Source organism: Echeneis naucrates, chromosome 8 (assembly GCF_900963305.1).
Source record: "Echeneis naucrates chromosome 8, fEcheNa1.1, whole genome shotgun sequence".
Classification (NCBI taxonomy): Eukaryota; Metazoa; Chordata; class Actinopteri; order Carangiformes; family Echeneidae; genus Echeneis; species Echeneis naucrates.
The window spans coordinates 18,248,222-18,271,955 of NC_042518.1; the positions used below are offsets into that span (position 1 = coordinate 18,248,222).

The 23,734-nt window shown below is 41.6% G+C and overlaps 1 protein-coding gene across 1 annotated transcript; it reads right to left on the reverse strand.

The window, feature by feature from the left end:
* Positions 1–10,135: 10,135 nt before the first annotated feature.
* Positions 10,136–19,090, reverse strand: hoxb9a (homeobox B9a). Its single transcript, XM_029507920.1, has 2 exons — positions 18,478–19,090; positions 10,136–10,371 (listed from the first exon to the last, which is right to left on the reverse strand). Exons 1-2 carry the CDS (start codon positions 19,088–19,090, stop codon positions 10,136–10,138), a joined length of 849 nt encoding a protein of 282 aa, XP_029363780.1.
* Positions 19,091–23,734: the final 4,644 nt, after the last annotated feature.

Here is a 23,734-nt window from a genome sequence, read left to right on the forward strand (position 1 = left end):
AAGGTTAAGCTCGGCCTTGTAGAACAGCCGGGGCTCGTAAAAAGCAAGATGGCCTGAAGTGCAGCGATTAGCCCAAAAAGGTTCAATCGTGGAGTTATTTTTTCTTTTATAGAGACTTAATTTGTCTCCACCACAGCCCGAAAGCTACCGATCAATCAGATATGATGGATCCGTGATGTGGGCTCCCGCAGGAAGTACAGCCTGTTCAAAGAATCTGTTCATCTCTTGGCCAGTGTAATACTGTTTGGTTTTTGGAGCCATCGCGCGCTCAAGTCATTCAAATAGATATGTCATTACTCGAATTAAATTTATTTAGATTATACAGCACAGCACAAGAGTCCCAAATATTGGCAGCCCACGCTTGAATTAAAGGCTGTAGTAAATCAGCTGATTGTACTTCGGACTTTCTGAGGAATAATTGCCGCAGTATTTTCCCACTTTATTACCTAGAATATAATATCATTGAAACTTCACTGGGTCATGTTTTACACTTCCAATAAAGGGTTTTTCTTGTGTGATGTGTTGTCTGCGTGTGAACCCCACCACCACCCCAAAAGAATATTGTCACATTTTCTGACCAGCTTCCAGGGGTCCGAGTCAGCGTCTAGACATCTAGACGTGCAGACTGAATTCGAGGCGCGTTTTATCAGTTCACTCCTACAAATGGCAAACCGCTTCCATGATGGTTGGAGACACACAAGCTTTAAAAGAAAACAGCAGCTCATTACAATGTCTCCTGCATGTAAAGCAAGAAGACTGGTCGAAAGGTCCCTGTTCACCTCTATGTGCGTCACGTCTTCTTCGGGGCCGCATTGATTCAAACATCTTAACATCGGATTTCGTTGTGTCTGGAGTTCACAGTTGGAGTGGTACCATAGAACTATCTGCATTCACGTTTTGCCTTAAGAAACCCCCAAAACACCGTCCTCTCACTCCTGCAAGTTTAAGGTGCGTGTGAATTTTATACCAGGAAAATAAACATTTCCTGTCAACCTCTACATATCCTAAACTCCTATAGGCTGTTATTTTCCAAGGCCTCAGTCCTTCCTCCTTATCCCAAGTAGTATGCAAAACGACTCCAAACTGCCTCAACGTCAGGATACTCAAAAGCACAGTCAAAAAAGTTGCACAATCATGCCACTATTTGAATAAAAATGCCGATTTACTAGATATTCAAAGGAGGAAAACGGCGAGTTTCATTCCAGTCCGTCTCTCCCATGAAGTCAACAAAGGTAGTCTAGGTTTATCGGTGGAGCAAGCGCGCCATCAAGCGGCCTGTCTCAGTACAGCCTCAGGGGGAGAAGTTTGTGTGTGAAGTGTGAGCCTCTTTAGAAACTACAAATAGTGGACAAAAAAAGCGATAGGCGTAATGTGCGCTCTATCTAGCAAATGAAATCAACAGCCCCAAAATAAGGATTAACTAAATGTGTCGTTGTTAAAAGTAGCTTAATCCTTTGTCTGGTGTGGGTCACCAAATCTTTTTTTTTTACTCTATCAGCAGATAGCTTGAGAACTATTCTCAGGAGATGTCTTTATTTTAATTTTTTGTTCTTTTAAAGCCGTATTTGTTGGATTGTCTACTTTTGTCATTGTTTTGTCATTATTAAAAATCTATGAATATTTGATCACCCAATTCCAGGGATTTGGCCCCGGTTACTGTTATTGTTTATAAGTATTTATAATTATTGATTTATATACGATAACCTTAGTCTCAAAGCTGTTACCATTATTGGCCAGAATTTATGTTATATTACCATACATGTATATGTATATACGCACACACATAATTATATATAACGTGTGTGCGTGTATAAAAATAAACTCCCAAAGACCACAATAAAAACAATCAATCATAGATTTTGGTATTTATTAATCTATCTTTTGATGTACTATACACGATTTACACAATTTTTCACGTGCATGTGCATCTCTGATATTATAAACAATTTCATAACACAAACGTGAATGAGAAATGAAGTGTAAAGTGATATGCAGACAGTTGATGCTGTACAGTCTGATGCTGGTATGTGAAGGCACTGCAGCTCACACCCTGGGCTCAGCCCTGTGGGCATCTGAACCTCCGTGGGCAGATTTCAATTCAAAACCGATAGACAGATGCATTGGAGGTCAATCCCCGCTGCAAAGTTCTTGTATGTTTCAGCAGAAGGTTCAACATCATGTGGACAAGATGTTAACACGCAGGGGGGGCCTGCTGTGCTGTCTGGGTGTGTGTTGGGTGTTTTTGGGGAGGAGGAGCTGGGACCCGGCTGTACGGATGTATCTGACAGAGACAAAGGGAATTCAGACAGGACACACACACACACACACACACACACACACACACACACACACACACACACACACAACGGCCCGGCAAAATTGCCCCCAATACAGCCAAACGGCAACAAAACCATAAAACTCCCAAAGCTGAAAAGAAGAGGAGGAGGAGGAGCAGGAAGCAGTCTCACCCTCTCTTCCACACAACTACAACACAAAAGTGGCACGAAATAGAAAGGGCAGAAAGAATCCCAGCGCTGTTGATTTGGTTACTCTGAACACAAATTCCTGTCATATTCTGGCCGGCTGTGGCCACCCCATCATCCAGCCGCCTCTATGGAGTCAGACCCGTCTAATACCTGGAAACCAGTAGAAGCGCTCTGCCTCTGTTTTCAGCTTTCTAAATTCCCACTATAACCAACGTATAAATTATCGGGCAGGGGAATCTGAAACTTTCCCTCTAATATTTCCTCTTTCTGAGTATATCTTCCCGCTCCCCTTCTCCTTCTTTCGGCGTGTTTGCTTTACACCCGTTTAGTTCTTAACCTTCAGAAATTTATACGCTATAAACTTTTATTGCCGTCATATTCTTTTATTGCACCGCAACGCATTGAATCCTTTTTCTACTCTCTCCCCTTTTCCTTCTCCTTATTCCTTTTCGCTCTTGACACAACAGGCGGCTTCTTTCAACCCGCACGCATCCGCTCCCGCATCCCTCATCATGCCCCCCCCCCCGGTGCGTGCAGCACATCCTCTCTTGCTGTTTGTTTCCGTTTGTGAAAATACAAAGTGTGCAAAACATCTGACGTGAGAAAGAAGAAGAGGAGGAGGAAGAAGGGAGAAAGCTGCTTCAGCTTTATTGGCCCGAAGGGACGAATACTATCCGTTTTTTTCCACAGCAGAATAAAATAAAAACAAACAGAACAAACCCCGGCGGCCTGATGTGACCGGTTCAGTCCACTTGTGGTTTTTACAATTACTGGAGAAATAAATGCGGGAAGGCTCGCTTCTGCTGTCAAGCTCCACCGGCTGACTCGCTGCAAGAAATCAAAGCATCTGAGATTTGTGGCCATGAAACACAACTACTGTGAATGCAGATGGATGTGAATCGCTCGTCGGAAACGGAGCCTCCGTAGTGTTCGCGCCGTCGCTTTAACGGTTTTCCAAGTAATGGCCCAACTGGGGCGAACTTCACGGTGGATCAAATGAGACCGTCTGCGGCAAGAGGAATTGTTTACTCTGTTGTTGGCTGTATTTAATTAGTTTCTGTTTCAAGCGAATTATTATTATTATTATTATTATTATTATTATTATTATTAGTTGTTGAAGTATTAATGACAATGTGATTAATGGTAGTAGTACAGTGAAAAAAGTTAGTATAAAATAAATGTATTTTAATTTATATATTAAGTAATTCGTATCTTTGTTTATTTAAACTTTTTTGTAAAGTTGAAATGTCATTTTTGTCATTATTCTAAACAACATATTAGTTAGAGTAATGATTCTGATGACCATATAATCAATCTTACATGTTATTAAAATATTATTAATAAAATAATTTTCTGTCCAACTAGAATAAATTTAAAATGTTTAAATTATTGTTATTAGTTGTAGTGGTGGTGATGGTAGTAGTGGTAGTATCCATGCCCAGACAGAGGCAGCTGAAACATGTGTTGAACTGCATCAGCCTTTGGCTTCCTGTCCAACTGTTAATGAGTCCAGAATGGCTGATGTGATCTGATCCATACAACGGGTTGTATCAGTGGGACCATAACTCTCTTTGAGGAAATTTATGAATATGAATGATATTCTCTGCTGCTTGATGAATTATAGAAGCTGTGCTGTTGTAAAACAGCTCATTCAGAGTGGGGGACAAGGGAGAGCTGCTCTGGGCCTGCTGTACCAAAATCTACCCAGAGTGCCTTTGAAGCCCGTTATTATCTGTGGACTCAGTTTTAATATGAGAAGATAAAGTGAAGACATATTGGATTGGCTACATTTCCTCAGGCTGAAATATGAATTTTGCCAGCAGAAGCAGTAGCAGCACGTGGCTTATCCTCTCCCAATCAGTTTTTGAAAATATCTCTGCAAGGATGAAATTTGCCCCAACTCCTATGGCTAAATCACCTTACTTATGAAATATTTTTCTTGAGAGCAGAGATTTGGATTTGAGGTCTACACAGACAGTTGTGTGATGGTCTCAACAACACATCCACCAATGCTGCAATACTGCAGACCAGTGATCAGCATATTTCAGGGCTAATTTCACAAGTATCAGGGTAAATATGTACATGTTTGTGCTGGTGCAAATTCCACATCATATTACAGCTAGATTTATCCTTTATCATTATAAAATTAATATGGCTCATGGTAGCAGCCTGGGCCTCACATGCCTAAAAATTTACTTGTACTGTTATACATATTTAATTATTTTCATTTAAGAGGAAAAAAATATTTTACACCTTCCCTTCGGTCTTTCGTTGACTCTTTCAACATAAAAACATACAGTTACTTCTCACTTCACCCAAAACAGCACCAGTCCTGCCTGTTCTTCATGTGTGACCGTGATGTCCCTCTGGTGTTTCTCTGCCTCCATAACTGCACATCTATAACTTGACATGAACATGTGTTAGTGTGTGAGGCTCCTGCTCTCAGCTCTTTCCTCCCCTCTTTCCCTGGGATGGAGGATTAAGGGGGAGGCCTGCAGCAGGGAGCAGGGCTTCTGGAATTAATGAAGCTCCAACCCCTGCTAGACCTCAGAGAAGTATCACAATCATCTGCAGTAATTCTACAGATGGTTTATGGGATGGCTTTGTTGGGGCCTGGGCCTAAATCTGCTTTAATCCTGAGGCCTCATTGGCTTGGCCCAGCACAGCAGGGCGAAGGAGAGAGACTACACTCAGCTGTGCTCATCACATTTCTGCCTCTTTATCCTGATGCAGCTTACACTGCTTTCACTGTCAGCATTGTGTGTTTTACTACTAACACCACTGCTACAATGCAGTGCAACTACACCTTACTGTAACGTCACTGGTCACATTAAACAGTGAGTTAGTTCACTCAAACAATGCTTTATAACAAATGTGGATATATAAAGCAAATATAAAATATGTCTTGATGTTGATCACTGCATTTGCAGCCAGCCATGACCCATACATAAACAGTTGAAAACAGCTTTATGATTTATAAAATATTGCTGTAATGAAGTAGGCTTTACCTTATATATACATAACAACCTGAACCATCCTTTGCATAACAGAACAACAGCATAAAGAGTAAATAGATGATTTATAAAGCCATGGTGATTCATTTGCATCAGGGACTGTACATGACAGCATTTTATCATACATCCATTTAATGCTGCTTGAAAGTCGATGCTTGTTTTTTTTTTTTATTATTGCTTATATTAATGAAGATTAACAAAATTACCCCATATTTCTTCCACCTTTTTATAGTGTGTTACACACTAATTGTGTGTCCTGCTTATAAATGACTAATTAAGATGTTAAAATTAAGTGTTGGAAAGACACTGCCAGCTCTAGAATTACAACCTGATTAATCTGATACTTTTGCTTGTGAAAATAATTTTATCAAAAAGATGTGCCAGCACTAATATTGCAAGATGTATCAAAACTCTACATGCAATCTGTGACAGAATTGAAGACAGTTCAGGTAGAAATACTTGGAATTGCAAATTGTTTCAGTTTCATTCCCTATCTTTTAAATTATGAGGAAAAATAAAAACAAAGATGGAGAAATGCTACAAAAGACACCCATTCAGTTGAAAATACATTAAAATACCAGATTTTTGGTGACAAGTCATAAAACTCTTAGGGGGTGGGGTTGCACAATGAGGAATTTGACCTCAGCACTTTTGAAATGCTCAGCTACAACCACAAAGACACCACCAGCAGCAGCAGTTCAAAATTCAACCAACAGTTTTTACTTTGTATTTGCAAATTAAAGGCTGCCACTAACATGTCCGTGATATCTATTAGTGTAACATCAATACCAGAATAGTGATATACTCGAAATTTCCGCTGCCTCTGGTGCTCTTCCTTCGTACGAACATCAGGCAAGAGGACTTGACTTCCTACTTGTGCTCGTCCAACTTTACTCTGACTGCAGTATTGCAAATGTTTCCGTCATGTGAGGAGCCTCAGAGGAAATAGGGATCCTGCAGACTCTGTGTCTATCAGGGTCATTTGGTGCAGAGACAAACACAGGAACCTCAGCGGCTTCACAAGCTCCTAATGGACGGATGACGACGCATCTAATGAATGCACTCATCATCTCTCTATCTCTCTCTCTCTCCGTGTATGTGAGTGTGAGTGTCAGTGTGTGTGCGTGTGTGGTTGTGGTGGTGGTAGGGGGTGTTTAGGGGTTTATGACAGTCTTTTGGTGTTGCAGCCAAACCGACGCCTCTCTCCTTTAACCATCAGTGTACAACTGAAAAGACATATTTTTAACACATGCTGGCTCGTCCGTTTCTTTCAATCTCCCTGTCTCTTCCCAGAGAGCAGATTCAATCTGGAGGAGCATGAAAAAAGAGAAACTAAAAGGAAGCTGAGCTGTTCTCTCTGAACCATCCCTACACAGCCACGACGACTAGAGAGCTCAGCAGCGACCATATAACTGTGACAGGAGTGATGTGAATGGTCTTTTCCGGCTATAAATTATTAATTATCCCCAGTCCGATACCCCACATTAAATGAGTAGTGAGAAGCAGTGATGTATTCAAATGACGCACGATCGTACTGTAAAGTCGGTTCTTTAATATGAATCCAGCATCTGCAGTGTCGACGCACAAAGAAACAAGAAACAACACACAAGGGAAAGAACATACAAGAAAGGACTGAAACATCAGACATGGGAGCGAAGCTCTGAGACTGCAGCGGATGGTGGATTTACTGCGGCCACATGGATCAGATTTGTCTCATTAAAAGCGGAGGGGGAAACAAAAAGACTTCTGGATCTGCGTCCGTTAGAATAAAACAAAGCAAAACAAAACAAAACAAACAAACAAACAAACAACAACAACAACAACAACAATAACAACAACAACTACAACTCCAGAAGCTTTGTCCCTAACTCAAGGGAGCAAAATATCGAATCAGGAAACACGAAGAAATCAAAAGAGGATATGGTAACAGAGTCAATCACTGAAATAATAAAAACAATTTTAAAAAAAGATCATTTATAATAAGTCTTTCCAGTCAACTCTGACTGAATTACAAAAGAGCTCATCGGGCTGCTGTCAGACATATCATGATCATCCAAACAGTCGGAACAACATGAAACAGAATCCACACAACATGACAAAAAAGGCTTCTATTATTACAGTAAAACTCATTCTAATGAGAAATGCAAGATTACTAACATTATATACAATAAATTAGAAACATCTCCAATCAAGAACTTCTACTTAGTCTTTTTAACTTTAACCTTTACTTAACTTTAAGTATTCACCTCCGACAGATTGAACACACAAAGAGCTAAACGATCAAATAACATCTTTGAAACGAAGTGACTCGAGGCATGCGAGAACTATGTAAACATTTTTACTGCTAGATAGAGCTGATGCTAGGTGAAAGCCGTTTCTCTGTTTAAATCAATGTAAAGGCGGCTTTTGGTGGGCCCGTTCACTCAAGAGTGAACATGAACTCACAGAAACATTTCAGCCAAATTTGATAATGTTTTATCACGCCTCACGCCACAACGGAAATGTTTCCAGGGGGGCACAATGGAGGGATAAACCCGACCAGGGCGCACTTGTTCACATTTGCGGTTGCGAATTTAACCACAAATGCGCATTGATGTGTTATAATTTGCTCATGCAAGTGCCCTCCACACTTTTTTTGATGTCACCGTCAAACACTTCCGTTCTGTTGCCAATAAATGCAAAGCATGTGTTGTCTAATTTATGACGTTTTTTCTTTGAAATGGTTTGTGTCTTGTCTGGTGGCCTGCGTTTTCTTGCAGTGTGTTGAGCTTCAGGCTCACCGTAAACATGAGCTCCTTTTTGTATTGGCAGTCCCAGCTTCCTCACTCACTACGTCGTGAAGTCAAAGTGTTGTTTATGATGCGACAATAAAACTGCCATCGGGCGCAATTTAACTGCGCCGACACTTCGAATGACGCCCCGGTCGCTCGGCCTTCCAGCACGGCTTTTTGATCTCTCAGTCGATCAGAAAAACTCCACCTCTATCTACAGAAACCCCTCACATGTTCAATGTAGACTTATTGCGGGATCACCATGTGCGTGGATAAATTAATAACGCGTTTATATACTACAATCTTGAAAACACACCTCTGGGGGAAAAAAATCAAATAAATCAAGAAGATCAAAATGTGTCAGACTGGAGTTTGTCAGTATTGTTAAGGTCCAGGTTGTGTTTTGAAAGGGTTAGAGGAGACGGGCGCTGCGTTTCCAATAATGATGGACAACTTGCATAGCAGATAGTACAATATACTGTATTTAGAAAAATAGAGCTGACTCATTCTTCAAATGCAGCGCAGCTACCCATTTGAATAAAGAATAGATGATGGCGACAGAGAGGAGATCGCGCATCAGAATCTGAGCATTTATCTTTACAGCAAAGATCCGAAAAAAAAAAAAAAATAGCAGCTGAAAGTTTTGTACTGACTGAGTGGTCTGATGCGGTCTGTGAGTGTGCGGTTCTGGGGCATGCGGGAGGACTGGGTGTGGTTGGTAATTGTCTAATTCAGGTCAAAGTGGTGGGTCAGCAAGACTCAAATGGATATTATCTGGGTTCACATTATCTGGTGTTTGAGGCCCATTTTAAAGCCTGATGGCTCACGTCTCTACTCAGATAAACCCTGCTGATTCGTGGCTCGCCTGACGTGGATGGGTAACCATCAATATCCACGGTGTGTAAATTATTGGGAGAGGTAGCTGAGGGGCGGGAGTCTACAATATCTAAAGCAGCCTAATCGGATCCCAGGACCCACGACCTCGATGATTTCCCACCCTCCTCCTTGAACTCTGATATCTGCTCATTACTTACTCCGACAACCGGGAAACAAACGGCGACTCGCTGATTCTATCAACGCCGCCTGTCAGGCCGGCTTCTAATCAAACTCGGCCATCAGTGAGCGAAATCAGAGAAGAGGAGAAGGAGAAAGAGAAAGATGAAGACACTCATTCACCCCCTCGGGCCCCTCTTGCTTATTAATGACCACATGAAAACCCGGTTTCAGCACCTTCGCGCTACTCCGGTGTCAGCGACGGAAAGATAAATAACTAATAAGACGAAGAGCAGTGTAGCTTGTGTGCCCCCTCCCCCCATCGCCACACACCCCCCAATACATTATTGAAGCTACTTCGAGAGGTTTGCTGTCTTCTCTCCTTACATAATGTTACCAAATATCAAAGACTGATTAAGAGGCATAATAATAACGCTATAAAATATGAATACATAAGACGCACGGCAGCCACAACTTCATCAAACAAATATTACAGTCCACAGTTTTATATTGAGTCCTGGAGATGAAGTCCAGTTTTACCAATCCTCCATTAACACAAACACTAATGATTCCAAAGCTCCAGACTCTCCAGTCTTCGAACTTCAGCGTTAACGTCCGGCATTAGGATCAATAAAGCAATTGATCAGTTGTAGGCTACAGATGCTGTGATTGGACTGAAGCTCGCATGGGCCTGCCTGAAGGTTAGAAGAAATTTAAAGGAGTTGGCGTATCTGTGTGTGTTGCTGTTCTTGCAGTTTTCGGGGAGGCCATATTTTGTTTGAGAAACAAGAAACGGGGGCTTTATGTGGGTATACAGTGTGAGCGTGTGTCGCGCGCATGCGTCTGTATTTGCGCGCACAGGAGAGGCTCGCTAGTCCTTAGGTTGCTCTTTGCTCTGTTTCTTCATTTTCATCCTCCGGTTTTGAAACCAGATCTTCACCTGCCGTTCAGTCAGGTTGAGCGCACGCGCCACCTCGTGCCGCCGGTCCCGCGTGAGGTACATGTTGAATAGGAACTCCTTCTCCAGCTCCAGAGTCTGGTATTTTGTATAGGGGCAGCGCTTCTTCCTGGAGGAGCGGGCGTGTAGCCAGTTGGCCGAGGGGTCATCTGGAAAAAGAGGAAAGGTATATCGTTTAATTATCAATCATAATAATTGCGCGTGCAGTTTCTCAGACGCCATTCTTTTATGACATCTGACATTGAAAAGACACTGTGAAATATTACTGGGGTATTTTAAACTGCAATAGCACAGAAACCCGCCGCTACAACTTGGTGAGTAAAACCAGATTTATGGTGTTAGAAGGACTGCGATTGATACACAAATGGATCTATAATCGTTTTAATCAACACCGCGTGAAACATACAACCTGGTAATGCAACACACAGATGGAGAGTGAAATAGCACAAATGGAAACTGAAAGGCTGAAAGAATTGCTACAAGCAAGCGCTGTTTCAATTAAGTCACGATTTAAGGAAAATTGTTTGAAAAGATAATAATGAATTTTATGCTTTCTGATGGATTACTTAAGACTTAATTGAGCTTGAGTAACAGGGGGCTGGGGGATTCTGAGTTTTTCGTTTGAAGGTGACTTTCAGCGCACATGTTGTGACCTAGGGGTCACTGTTGCTTATATGTGGATTATTAAGTACACTGTAATTACACATATACGGTAAAGAGACCCCTGTAATTTGGTTGCTTTTCATCTTTCTCATTATTAATATTAAAACATTTTAAATGATGAGATTTTTTCCATCTGTCTCGTCCTCTCTTTACTCAACCTACTCCAACTCCAAACACACTCCATACACCCCACCCCTTTAAAGCTTTTAGACGGATGTAATTAGCAGAGTTTTCATGTTCAGTCTGCTTTGGTGCAAAAAGCAATTCAGACCTCCTCCAAAGCAGTTATGAAAAAGTTATGAAACACTTTGCTAACTCTGACCCATTTTCATCCATCTAAGCCTACAAGTAGTTGAGTTGAACTTTCCTATAAAGCGCAGGACAAAAATAAAATCTGATCACAAATACAGTTAGATAATGTGTTCATTTTAAAACAACCCAAAACACATTCAGGAAGACTGAAGGGGTTCTGGTTGATTTCCACTTTTACATATTCCAAATAAAACCTGAAACCATTGAGCAGTCACCCCATGTGGTGGTCAGGCTCTTCCTCTCGTCAATCCCAGCCAGTGGAGCCAACACACAGGCAGGCCGAAGACTTTTGAAATCCAAAACAATATAAACAAGTTAAGCTCTACTTTCCCTTCCTCAAAGGGGGGAGGGGTGTGGTCACTTCTTAAAATTAAGTTTCAGCAAATGTGACAAATTAAAAACGTCTGCTTTTCTGCAGGCATCATCATCTTTTCATCTTTCATCTTCTGCTTTTCATCATCAAAGATTTTCATCATCAAAGATGATGAAAAGCAGAAACCAATAGCAGACTGTCTATTTTATTTGCTTCTGTTTCTTTATTGTTTTACATCAGTGACACAATTTCAGCTAACAGTGCAGTTCCAAGCCTAACCCGCAGCCAAAATGTGACTCTGACAGGAGAATCCTGTCTTTACATCTGGTAAAAAAAACAAAACAAAACCCAAAACCTTCTAGCAGAATCACGACTCAAGTCGTCCTGAGGTCATGGAGGTCAGACTAAAACCACAGCGGCCAGTTTTGCAAAAAGTGACATCTACATTAGTTTGTGTAAAATTTAGCCCAAAAGGTTTGCCTTGGTTCTTCAGGAAAATCAGTGTTACATGGAGCCACAGTGGAGGAGATGATCTTGTTGCTCATGAGTTACTGAGGAGAGACTGAGTTTCAGCACCTTTTGAAGTCATGCAGGGAGAATTCTTAATGTGTTCCTACCTGAAGACCCAGTCCTCTCCTTAACTGATGTTGGGTCTGTCTTAAATTTTACTCCAAATATCTTGCTGCCAGTTGAGCATGCTAAACATTACATTCACGATAATGTTCTTTTATCTCCCAGTTGGAAACAGAGGCACCATGAGCATTACTGTTTTATGTTTGAGCTGATTCTGCTACAGGCTCAAGTGCAACCTTCCAATTTTGAAGGAGGATCAAGTCTGCCAGGAAAAGAAAAAAATAGGATTCATAAAAAAAAATCTATCTATTCATTTTAAGATTGACCTATTGTCAAAGTGACCAAAAATCAATACTTACTTTCTCTTCTTTTTTCCTATTTTTTTAAACAATTTTGACTTGTAAGAGTCTGGATAGTAAGTCAAAACATTATTAAAAACATGATGAGACAGTGTTTCAAAGGTGTGAGGTAATAAAACAAACACAACAGACAAAATGTAATGGTTACAATTTTGATCAATTTTGATTGAGAAAACTCAATATTGCCACTATCAGTTTTGACTGGCAAAGGTAAAATGCTGTCTTGTTCAATTATAATTTTAACCTGCTTGGACATTTTTATTTCTCTTGTTATTTGTATGTGGGGCCTCAAAAAAGGAAGCTGTGGATTGACAATGACATTGACTCAATGGTGTATCACACTGAAAACACACAGACTCAAAATGAGACGAGTATTTCTGATAGTCTTGCTGATGTAATTTCTACAGGCTTGAAGCTGGATTGTAGGACTAAGATGGCTGCCAGTAATCTGTACTACACCCAGCCTATCTCCGTCCCTGTGTGAACGGCTCTGACAGAAAATAGCCTCCTCTATGTTGTTCCCATGAGTTGAATTAGTCAGCAGCCATCATCAGTAAACACGTCCTTAATACCCTCTGAAATCAATTTCCTGCTACATGGCCAGTATGTATGGGATCGATTTAATCTCAGAACAAAATAATGCCTGTTAAAGAGGTGAGGTGAGGATTGAGGGTGGAGCGTGGGGTGGAGATGTGCGGTGCTTTTGTCGCACGATAAAGTGGGTGCTTTGCATTCCCTGGGTTTACAATCATCTCCAACACCATCCATTACCCTCAATGCTACGCAGCAACCATGGCTGTCACCCTGGGTGTCAAACCAGAAGAGGGATAGGGTGGCGACGATGGGGGGAGGGTGATGAGTTTGGTGATGCTCTATCCATGTAGCTTATGTGGTTCCAGTTTGAAGTTCCCTATCTAGGCTGCATCCATGTTGCTATAGAGACAACAACTGGCCTGGATGTCACATGGACACACACATGGACAAAAAGATTGATATTCTTGTTAAGCCACTCACTATAGCCTATGGCCCTGCAGCATGATGTCTTCTATTGTTCGCCATTGTACCTTTGCCTGTGAATGTGTGTGTGTTGTGTGTTTTGTGTGTGTATGTGTGAAACCATAGTGATGGATGCATGGAAACAGTAACCGAAACGGCTACAAGACTAATATCACATCCCATCTTTTTTTCTCTCTCTCTTTCTCTCTCTCCCTTGCAATTTCACCCTAATAGTTCCAGAAACTGACCTCTCATATATCCCAAAGGCACGTTATTACATTTCCCAAAGTCGTATTTTATCCACCACCCACCTCAACCCTTACACCCCCATCTCACCCAGCCAGCAGCAGCAACACGCCAATTAATGGGGTTGTTCACCCGGCATTATAACTTAATAAACTTCAGGGGTAATAAGTTTCTTGCTCTGCCCGGCAGCAGCAGCACAAAGACTGGAGTGCAACCTTGTAGTTTATTCTGGATGGTCACCCAGCACCAGTAACACAAAGAGAATCTGTAGCTGGAAGCTGCTTTTCAATGGATGTGATATTTCAAAGGTAAGATTCCACTGATATTATTCAAGCAGCAATCATTTTCAATTCCTGCCAAGGAAAATTCAGGCCAGAGCTGGACCGCTACTTCCTGGGAGGATACATCATGCAGAAATGTTGTAGAGACAACAGAATTTAAAGAAATACCAGTTTCACCACATTCAATCCACTAGCACAGGCTCCCAGAATTTGTCTTCAAACCAAATTGTGATCTTGGTACTTTGACTCATTAATTTTGGAAGTGGATATAATTACTTCTTTAAGTGTTAGTTAAATCCTTATAGGGATGTGTTCCTCTTTGGCAACATGCAAGAAGCAAAGAGAAACTAAAATATTTGTTTACAGAAAAACCTAATCATCAACCATCTGTTCAAAATTCTTTTTCAGTGGTAGTAGTAGCAGGAACTTGGAAGAATCCTGTGATGTTGCAAAATTTCTCACATTAGCTCCCAAGTATAAGGTCTGAGAATGCATGTTGTTCATTGCAAGTCCAGTGAACACTACAAATATGACCTTCAGACAATATGAAATCCAGAGGACCAACAATAATGCAGTGCACATTTCATTTATGCCAATATGTATTATTCATACTTGTGTTAAGTTGTCATTCAGTGAATTGGGCTTTAAGTCATGTGGCTAACATCACAGAAACTTTGCACTCAATTTTTTCCCAATGAAGATCACAAATGATATAAACAATATAAAGATATATGATTTATTTTACCAAGATTATTCAAATAAATGAGAATTACTGGAAAACAGTAGCTTACTAAAATGTAGCTAAACATTAAAGGAAAAATTCACTTTCTTGGCAAAAGTGCTTCTTTTTAGTATTAACTAAAGATCATATAATATGTCATTTAATTAGGTTTAAATGTGCTTATTGGTGGCTATTATTAGCTTTAATAAGCATAGCTGTTTTTGTTTCCCGTCTTTAGGATACACTAAGGAAAGCTAAACTTAGCTATGCAGCTGCTGACTGTATCTTCATATTTATTGTCTGAAAATGATAGCAGTCTACTGGGTGGACATCATGTGTCACACCTAATGTGTTTTATCTTAAGTATTATATCCATAAAAAGTGATATTTGTGGTTTAACCCCCCCCCCCAAAATCTAAGTAGATTTTAACATCTCCTCTGTCAAGCTTCTCTGTCACAGCCTCTCTTCTGATCGCCTGACTGTTTTCCAACTGATTGAATACATGAAAACATTGCAGATTTCAAATGAAAAATTCTCGTAGGGCTGGAAGGTTTTGTGTGAGCTTTGAGTGCTACTGCTTCAGTTTGTGTGCATTTTTCTGGGACTGCGTTCTTTGATACTTTCCTGGTATTAATAAAGAACCTGGAACCGATTTATAATAAAAGAACAGAAGGTCTACTTTTATATGATATAGGACCTTTAACTTTATCCTGATTCAAACATACATGAAATGTAACTTGTCAGGGCAAGATAGTAATGTTTTGGGTAAGTCATATTGTTACAAATTAGATATGTAAACACTGTATAACTTTGCCAATGTCGCACAAAACAACATATCTTAACCAATTAAAAGCAGCCACATCCCTCAGACCATAAGGTGTATTTTTGACCAAATTATTTCAGGTTCACACATATTCTTCTCATGTGAACTGTTGGTACCAGCAGTTACAAAACCAAACTTGCATTAAGCAATGATAGTTATTTTGTGTGGCAAACACATGGACATGGCTGTACCCAGTGTTTGAAATGGCTGCCATGTGAACAATAGATATAGTATTCAGTTTCTCCTGTGCAACTCCCACTACCTTCCAAACTAGCCCATGGCAATACATCCAAAAACCACCCACAAGAAAAACTGCTGACAGCCTAAAATGGCTCAGATAGACACTTTTTTTTCTTTTTATAGAGAAGACTCAGAGTTTGGTCCGTTTGAACAGACCATGTTTTACTAGGACCCAGCCAGACTGGGATACATAGTGTTACTGGTGGAAAGTCTAATAATTCAAACTGGAGGCTGATGGGCTCCATCCAGCCCCTGAACCAGCCCTCTGTGATGGATAGCTCACTCAAGGCTGTATTAAGGTGACTGTGTATGTTTGCATGCATATGTGTCTGAGAGAAAAACACTGAGAAAGAAGTGTGTGTGTGTGTGTGTGTGTGTGTGTGTGTGCGCAGCGACAACGTGTGCAGCCTGATGATTGTGCATGTTTCAAATTTGTATTTCTTTTTCTGAAAAGGCCAGTGTAGGGGTACCTTCTCTCGTTTTTTGTGCACGCGCTTGCACACACCTTGCATGCGCATGGGATCAAACGGTCACGCGCTCAGACACATGGATCAGACTGCCATGGCAGAAATTTCGATTTATTAGGCCGGGCTAGAGGAGGGAAACAGAGTCTGCTCACATCCAGTCCGGGTTAAAAAAACAGAAGAAATAATATTTCTGAAAAATCCGATGAATATCTTTTAATGGGGCATATTCCCGCTCTGCCTGAAATAAGTCACCACGCTCTGACTGAACCATCACTGCCAGCTCATGATGGATTAAATGCTGCTGTTCGTGCGAGGGGTGACAGAAAAACAGAGTAAACCTTAGTGTCTTAGTGGCCAACCCGTCTATAGCTTTAAATCAAGATGATGCGACTTCATGACAGGTAAAATATTATTATTATTAGAAGGAGAGCAGATGAATAAAACAGTAACTCTCCCGTGTCTGTGGGAACAGTACACTGCAGACCATAATAATATGAAACATTGACATATCATGGAGTAAATATTCAGTCAATATTAGTTTGATTTAGTCTGAATAAGGTATCCAGGCCTGAATTGTCTATAGACTGTATTTTGAGAATGAGATTGTCGAGATGAGTTTATTTCAAACGTTATTTCTTTTAATTCTTTATTTTTATTGCTGTTGTTTTTGTTGAAACACTTTCAAAATTAATACAGTTAATGTTTTTACTAGTTATAAACGCTTCATGTCCAAGAAACAAAAAACTGAACTCTTTTTTTCCCAGTCCATCTTCTCTCTGGTCCACAACCTTGTGCCACTGAATGCTCTACACGATAACAAGTGGATCTACAAGCTTTTGGAGTCAAGAGTCTTCGCTCTGACTGGGACCTGCACAGCAGAGCCAAGTTGACTTGAGGCGTCTGAGCTGTGGAGGACTAGTCTTCTCTGCGGCTCCTGGCCGCCGGTTCTCTGATCCACGGTTAGACTGCTCTAATGTTCTTTATTATTTGTAAAAGAGGACAGGTCATCAATACAGCTGATATACAGGGAAGGATTTCAGCTGATGGACGCTGAGAGAGGTGGCTTATCCCTATCATTGTGTTTACGGCTCAATGCTACAGGAATGTGCCGCTTTACAGAAATAAGACAATAAGGATCGGGCCAAAAGCAACTGAGATGGGCCTGTCCCAATCCGTGACTTAACACAGGGACCAGATTTTATATAAAAGCAGAGCAGTAACAGCAAGGGTCTGTGTCCGACAGTAGATCATGATGTAGGCTACAGCTGACTTTACTGGATGACAAGTGAAAGACAATCCACGGTGTCCATATTAAGCGCAGAGCTCTGGGGATGTGTACATAATGACTGGTAGGTCATGTTGGTGGGCATGGAGAGCAGGAGGCCTGCGGGTCTATAGTTAGAGTGTGTGGCAGTGGCACTGCTCAGCACACTGAGCTTTCGCAGCACGTCGCGCATATTAAACAAGACCGAAGGGGTCCTGGCTCCTACAACCTACCTCATATAGATATATATATATATATATATGTAATAAATGTCATTTTCAGGCATTGCAGAAGTGCGCATGTGCCGGTAATAGGTAAGAGACATGAAGATCAGATGATGAAGGGCAGCAGATTGAATACCTGACTATGAATTTTTTTCTTATTGCTCTTTTCCCACCTTAACCATTTATTTTTCACTAGTGCTGAATAATCGACCCCTCCCCCGACCGAATTTTATTCTTTAATTTGCAAATTGTAAAAATTATTTAAACTAAAAATCACAAGCAATTTCAGCTACTTTCAAACTAATATTGGCATGACTTGACAACATTATCTAACACAAATTATAATGTACTCTGATTGTGGTTGTGTTCTGTTTATTAATTTGGCTCTGTATTGTGCTGGTCTAACTATCTAGAGAATTGTCCTGTTGTTCAGTCAGTCTATATGTGTCTGTGAGTGGGAGAGTGTGTGTGTGTGTGTGTGTGTGTGTGTGTGTGTGGGCGCACGCGCACGCGCGCGCTCAACGTTAGAAAGCTACAACTAAAAGACACACTTTTAGGATACTGATATTCAACATTAGACATGGGTAGAGAGGAGCGGCTCTCAGCGGAAGGATGAGATGGCCAAACCTCGCAGTGAAAGCAGGGAGCAGAAGGTGGGGTCACTTCGACTCTCCTACCCTTTGTTCTTGTTTTATGGCGGCATTAAAAGCTTTCACAATCTCTCACTCTCTGCTCTCCCTCTCGCGCGCTAGTTCCTGTTTTAATAACTTACTTTGATCCATGCCGTCTTTGTCCTCACTCCCTTCACAAATGTCCTTGTTATCGTCGAACCGTGCTCCCGGGATAGCTGTTGGATGGTGGTTTAGCTCGCGCACTGCCGTGGATGTGGACTCCAAGATATATGTGGTGGTTTCGTGCTGGAGTTGTCCCCCGATTTTGGGTGCGATCTCCCCACCGAGGTGGCCGAGCTGAGGCTCCAGTTTGACCTGCCCCGTCTGGCCCTGGCCCGGGACAGACTCGGCGCCGCGCGGCGCGCAGTCCAGCCATGAACGTAGGTATCTTGTGTCTGCGGTGGGCACGTGCTGGGCTGGGATGTAAGGGTGGTACACAGTAGGGACGCCACTGGTACTGTGGTGCGGACTAAACGGGCTCCAGGACGAGGAGAAAACCGGAGGTTTCGGCTGGAAACTGCAAGATGGGTAGGAGTCGGGATGGGGATGCTCTGAATGCGCAGCGCTGCAAGGCTGCCTTCCGCCCGCGGCTGCCGCGGAGCTCGACCCGGAATACTGGACGGTGGGAAAGCGAGCCGGGGTTGAGAGTTCATCACTCTCGTGACTTATAATGGAGTCCACGTAGTAGTTGCTCAAAGTCCCAGAAATTGACATTCTCGGACATTATCTGTGAAACGCCGCGAGTTCACTAAACAGAAAACAAGATGAGAGACATTAGGAGATTTTTCTCTCTTCCTCTACTGTGTCCTCGCTCCCCCCCTCCCTCCCTCTGTGTCTCTCGCTCTCTGTCTTTCTCTCTCTCTCCTCGAGCCCCCTTCCTCCCAAACAACTTGCTCACTATAGTGAAAGAAAGTGATACAACCTACGGTCCTGCACCGTGCAGAAGTGTGTGTGTATGCGTGTGCGTGCTTGCGTGTGTTTGTGCGGTGGTGGTGGTGGGGAGGTCGGGACTTTGCGCGAGACGCAAACTGATTGGCCGGACTGTTTCTTCGAGCCTGATAAAGCATCAATGGAGCGTAAATCAACCTTCAACCCCCCTTTTTTCCCCACTCACTCTTTCACCCCTCTCTCCCTGCTTCTCGCTCTCCATTTCCCTCCGTCTCCCAGTCTCTCTCTTTAATAGATTGCCCCTCTTCTAAATAATTTGTCTTGTTTATATGCAATATGCAAAATGAGCAGTTCAACCGAGGACCCAGTCTGTGTATCTATGGCTGCTGTCAAGGTAGAAATATAGAAGCCCGTATATGCCTGGTCTAGACAGTCTGCGTGAAATGCAGAGCGGAGACAATGGCTGACAAACAACTCCAGTAACGTCAGTGTTTTTATTTATATATTATTTATTTACTTATTTAATCAAAATGGATGCGCCTGCATTTCAATCTGGAGCACAAGGGTGTATCACCTCTGCTTATCTACTCTTGTTGAGCTGTGCACAAGCAATCACTTAAATCAATCTCAGCATCAGCGAGTTGGCATTTAAAACACCATTAGTATAAGGTCAATAGTCTTATACTGATGCGAGCCAGCAGCGGCAGAGACGGGCTTATTCCGTCTGCAAGACAAGATAGATAGAGAAATTCTCACCAAGGTGCGTTTAATTATTTACCCGCGCTCTAAATCTGCTCGAAAGCTTTCTGTTAGCTGCAAAGTGTCTGACATAGTTTTATTGGCTGATTAACAGTCATATTTGTTAACGAGAGCCATTAAATCGGTCCTGCACAGTTATGGTCCTTGTCTTAACAGCGCAAACTACTTTTTTGGGCTCCGTTTAATGCCATAATAAAATTCTACATGAGGGCGACTGCTTTGGTTTTATAGGACTGATATATGGCCTGTGATGGTGCGGACCGTAAACGCGGCTGAGGCTTTCGCTGCCTTTTGCCGGTCGGGTAAAGGGCGACTCTCACACGGAGAGCAGACCGCCGTGAGTGAGTACAGCTTGACCGGAGTTCAGTTGAGTTCTCGGCGATTGACGTTTTGGTGGACGAGGTGGGCACCTGGCTCTGCTGCTCCGTGCCCGAGCTCCTGGTGTTGTCCGGTGCGGGACACACTCCCTGACTTTGCTATTAAAAAGGAGATTGATGAGCAGCTACAGCCTGGACTGGCACTGACTGCAGACATTTGACTCGATGCTGACCCTTAACAAAGTCACCTGGACTGTAAGTGTGTATATTTCTTTACAATTATCACGGACGTGGAGGCTTGAGTCTTTGGGGAAAGCAGGCTGCTGGCTGCGTCTATAAATCTGAGCTCTGAGTCGCATACACTGCTAACACGGTTATTTACGGCGAATAAATATGAACTACGCGTTGCTCATAGGGACTAACGCCTTTATTTACGAGGATGGAGGCAGGCTGTAACACAGCTGAGGAGGAATGATGAGTTGGACCGGAGACCGATCAAGCGGATGGTCGCACTTTCATTTCAGGAGCAACAACAAAAACCCCAAACCAAGAGTCCTCTAAACACTAGTTCTGGCCTTTGATCTTGAAGCCACCACGTCCATGTGTCCTTCCGCTTGATGGGAACTATTTTCAGCTCATCCGGACAGCTGGACCACAGCGAATCAGTAAGAATCATAGCGAAGAGCCTAAGCTTCATTAAATGCTAGTGTATTAAATGTGTAATTATTAAGTAGACGTGTGCGTGACGTCAGCGCCTCAGGCCACCGATGAGAGCATCATCCTCGGTGTTTGTCACGTGTTTCCAATAGCAAGGGAGCACACTTCCCGCCCCTTTGGCAGCGTTTCCGACATGTTTAGTGTAGAAACCGACTTTGTTTTCCACTCAGGGATGCTCGGGATATTTCTCAGTCAACGCGGCCTTTCCTCAGACCGCAGGCTGTGGGATTTTAATTTTCGGGAGGGCCTCCGCCCTGCTGGCTGGGCTGCCAACCAGACAGCGCGTTAATTGGAGACAGTGGTGGTGAAGAAGCTTGAAAACATCATCTGCAAACCACCTTCATTTTCCTGCTGAAGTGATGCACTGCATAAGCACGTCCCTTCAGAAAATGGAGGTCACTCGATTGAATCAGATCGTTTTTCTGCAATATTTTGAGCATTGTTTTCTTGTTGCACGAATGTCGACCTCAAAGTGTAAGCTACTTCGAGATCATCAAGTTGACACAGTCTACCATCAGTCATTACATAGAAACGGCCCAGAGGGAGGTTATTTATGTCCAAAAACTCTGCTCCTGCTGCCAGTAATGAGAACTATAGAGTAACATGCAGATTACAGCCTCCTCAGTTAACTCGGAGCCGTCCTTTGATTTCTCTCCAGGCTGTTTATGCCATGAGGGATGATCTATTTCAAACTTTTGGGAAATTCTCATCAGACTCCAAGCTGATACAAATCAATAAAGATCTAATAAAGTTTCATTTATAGGAATGACAATGACAAGTTTCCTGTTCGCAAACCAGGGTACCAATAAAACTATTTTAATTTAATGGTAGCGAGGTTTGGCGTTAATTTGCCGAAACAAGCTAGTGAGCCACCGTAAAGGAATCTGGATAATTAAAAAAGACATAAGAAATCAAAAGTAAACTCATGGGGTAAATTATACATTTCAAAGTAACATGGCGGGTTTGTTTCACATCAAACTTAAAATAACTGAGACAGCGTTTCCGTTTATGCCAAATACTGACATGTCAGTGATTCTTCATTTCCTCCTGAAGAATATGGATTTAGAAAACCCATAATTAGACATTCTTAATTGCACTTTCATAGGGTGTTTTTACGAATATGAATTAGCCTATAATCTACATATTTGAGGATGCGGACACTCCCCCAAAAGGACTGCTTATATTATAAAATATATTATAGATTTATAGTTTATCGTACTATGTTGATGAAATATACGAAATAAATTTGAAATTGAGTCCATCTCAATTAATCAGGAAAATGAGGAGACCAAGAGAAATCTCATAACAGCTAGGTTAGCTGAATTTTTTTCCAATTTATTTGAAATGAAAGATGAATATAGTTAGCTTCGTCTACTGCTTGCAGTTGGCAGACTTTAATGCAGCCGATTGCAAAATAAGTTTGTGTGTAAAATATTTTGTAGCCAATGATTAGGATTAATAAAATATCACACGGAACCACGGCGCATTTTATTAGAAGATAAAATATATGGAGAGTATGTGTGGAAAAAGCTTTTCGTGGCTTGTTGGTGGAAACTGACAGGAGCGGCCTGTTAAACCGAAGCGACAGAAAAGGACGAAAGGGGGAACGTAATCCCAGTCAGGATTTTTACTCACCGCTCCAGCAGATTATTAGTTCTATTTTGTTCACTTATTTTCCGCAAATCATAACGCGCGTCAGTGGCTCTCAAATGCTTTCAGTGCTGGTAAGAAAAAAATATTAAATGATTCGAATCTTGTAAAAAAACAAAAAAACAAAACGTATTTTTTGCCTATGAAAATAATGATATGCTGTTCTGAGAAATATATTCCATAATATGATGAAGAACGTGAACTTGTTTGAATACTATATCTAAGTATAAGTATTTACATTTAATGAGACTACAATATGATGTTTTCAGCACGTTTCTACATTTAAACCAAAACAGGAGTATTTTATTTTTAATACATTTTTTATTTTAATACATTATTGCATGCTGACCGTAAGATCAAGACTAAAATAGTAATTAAAATAACTAAACATCTATTGAAATGTCTATATGGAATACACACTGTTGTGGAATGTAGGCCAGTAGTACAACAGCGAACTTTAACGTGTGTAGTGTCAGAATATATCAGGAAGCATCATCATCTGTAAAGACTAATTTAGCCATTTCTATTTTGATGAAAAAGCATCAGTAGGCACAGAACAATAACGGCTCCTGAGCTGATAACCTGTTTGATTGAAACAAGCTATATATCTTAATAACAGCCCTGCCTGGGCCTCGTTCATCATGCACAGCATCACATCTCTCAGCTGAAACTCTTCAGCAGGCTCCAGGCATTCTCCCCAAGCCGCTTTACAGCTCAAATAGTAAGGTTGTCTTTGCAAAGGAAGCCAGAGGAGACTTATTAACTGACGGTATGTGAGAGCAGGGAAAAGTAAAAAAAAAAATGCATCACGATGTGGGGTAGGATCTCAGCAGCTCCAGGAATTATCCCGAGACTCATCCTCTCATACTGCCCAGCTGTTATGGACAGTGTGTGCGTATGTGTGTGTGCATTGTCTCAATGGAGATAAAAGTACAGTCTATTCGCTACAATAGCCTTTATTTTGAAAAACACCAACATGTATGATAAGTATGGTCTTTAAAGTTATATCATCAATATATTACTCAAT

Excerpts from the sequence above, each read along its gene's own strand:
- hoxb9a (XM_029507920.1), bottom strand. The coding sequence starts at position 19,090 with ATGTCAATTTCTGGGACTTTGAGCAACTACTACGTGGACTCCATTATA. Across the intron at positions 10,372-18,477 it reads CAAAGACGGCATGGATCAAA|ATGACCCCTCGGCCAACTGG; the intron begins GTAAGTTATTAA and ends CTCTTTTTCCAG.